At 37.6% G+C, this 1,044-nt stretch overlaps 1 protein-coding gene across 1 annotated transcript in view; it reads left to right on the top strand.

The window, feature by feature from the left end:
* Positions 1–283: 283 nt before the first annotated feature.
* LOC142342563 (microtubule-associated protein RP/EB family member 1-like) overlaps positions 284–1,044 on the top strand; it is a 47,967-nt gene continuing 47,206 nt past the window's right edge. Inside the window, exon 1 of the mRNA XM_075393935.1 lies at positions 284–709. Coding sequence (XP_075250050.1) covers positions 319–709 — 391 coding nt within the window. The 5' untranslated portion in view covers positions 284–318. The remainder of the gene's footprint in view (positions 710–1,044) is intronic.

The raw sequence follows: 1,044 nt of genomic DNA, 5'->3' as shown, positions 1-1,044 counted from the left end.
TTTTAAAAACCCCAAGTGTAGGTATACGATCGAAATTCAGTTCTTTTAAAAGGCAGTAATGGCTACAAAAAGGCACGGTTGTCCCAGCATTAACTGAAACAGAACAATTCATTGTTAAATGCTGTTGCTGTTTTTGCAGGACTTAGTTTTACTTTTATCACTTTTTGAACTGTAAATAGTTGCTTAAGCATTCTTTATTCACAGATTGTGTTTAATAGTCTTCAAAATTACTTAATATCTTCATCACACTGAGTGATTGAGCATCATTGCCGCAATCCTTTTCTCTATGCACATCGTAATCAGTTTTTCAAGGTCAGTATGGAAAAGGTTGGCTTTCAAGTTGTCAACGTTTACGTGACTGGGAACACAAACAGCGGAGAGAACCAAATTTCTCGTCAGGATATGCTGGCATGGTTCAATGAGTGTCTGAGATTGCAAATAAAGGATGTCACGGAACTTGGAAAAGGATTCCACTATTGTCAAATGCTGAATCTGCTCTTCCCAACTGTAAACGCTGTCCCGCTCAAAACAGTTAAATTTGGTGCTAAATCAGAGCATGAATATACGGAGAACTGGAAGAAACTGCAGAACGGATTCAAGAAATTGAGCATTGACAAAGTTATTCCAATTGAAAGGCTCATCAAGTTGAAAATGATGGACAATATGGAATTCGCTCAGTGGTTCAAAAAATTTTTCGATGCTAATGCAGGTAGGCTTGTTTCAGATTGCAAAAAATAATTGCATTAATTTAACCTGCCGTGAGGCAGTTGTTTGATTAAAGATTTCCCAAGCCTTATTTGCCATGTAGTATATCCTTCTCAGTTATTTTCATCGTTAAACATAATTTTTAATTGCTCTCAAACGAAGTTTGTAGTAATTATATTAGTCCTGTTGGTCTTTAATGCGATTCTTCGCTTGACCGGTTTTTCGTCTGACCCAGTTGACTTTTGTCATCAAAAACGGGATAAACATGTAGCGCCCAGCGGGCATTAAGTTCTCTTAGAGCCTTTCAGCCCAGTAGTCTCCAAGTATGCGATTCAGAGA

Source organism: Convolutriloba macropyga, chromosome 7 (genome assembly GCF_964194025.1).
Source record: "Convolutriloba macropyga chromosome 7, txConMacr16.3, whole genome shotgun sequence".
Taxonomy (NCBI): domain Eukaryota; kingdom Metazoa; phylum Xenacoelomorpha; order Acoela; family Convolutidae; genus Convolutriloba; species Convolutriloba macropyga.
Note: the sequence above shows the minus strand (reverse complement) of the source record. Positions and strands in the feature narration are given on the sequence as shown.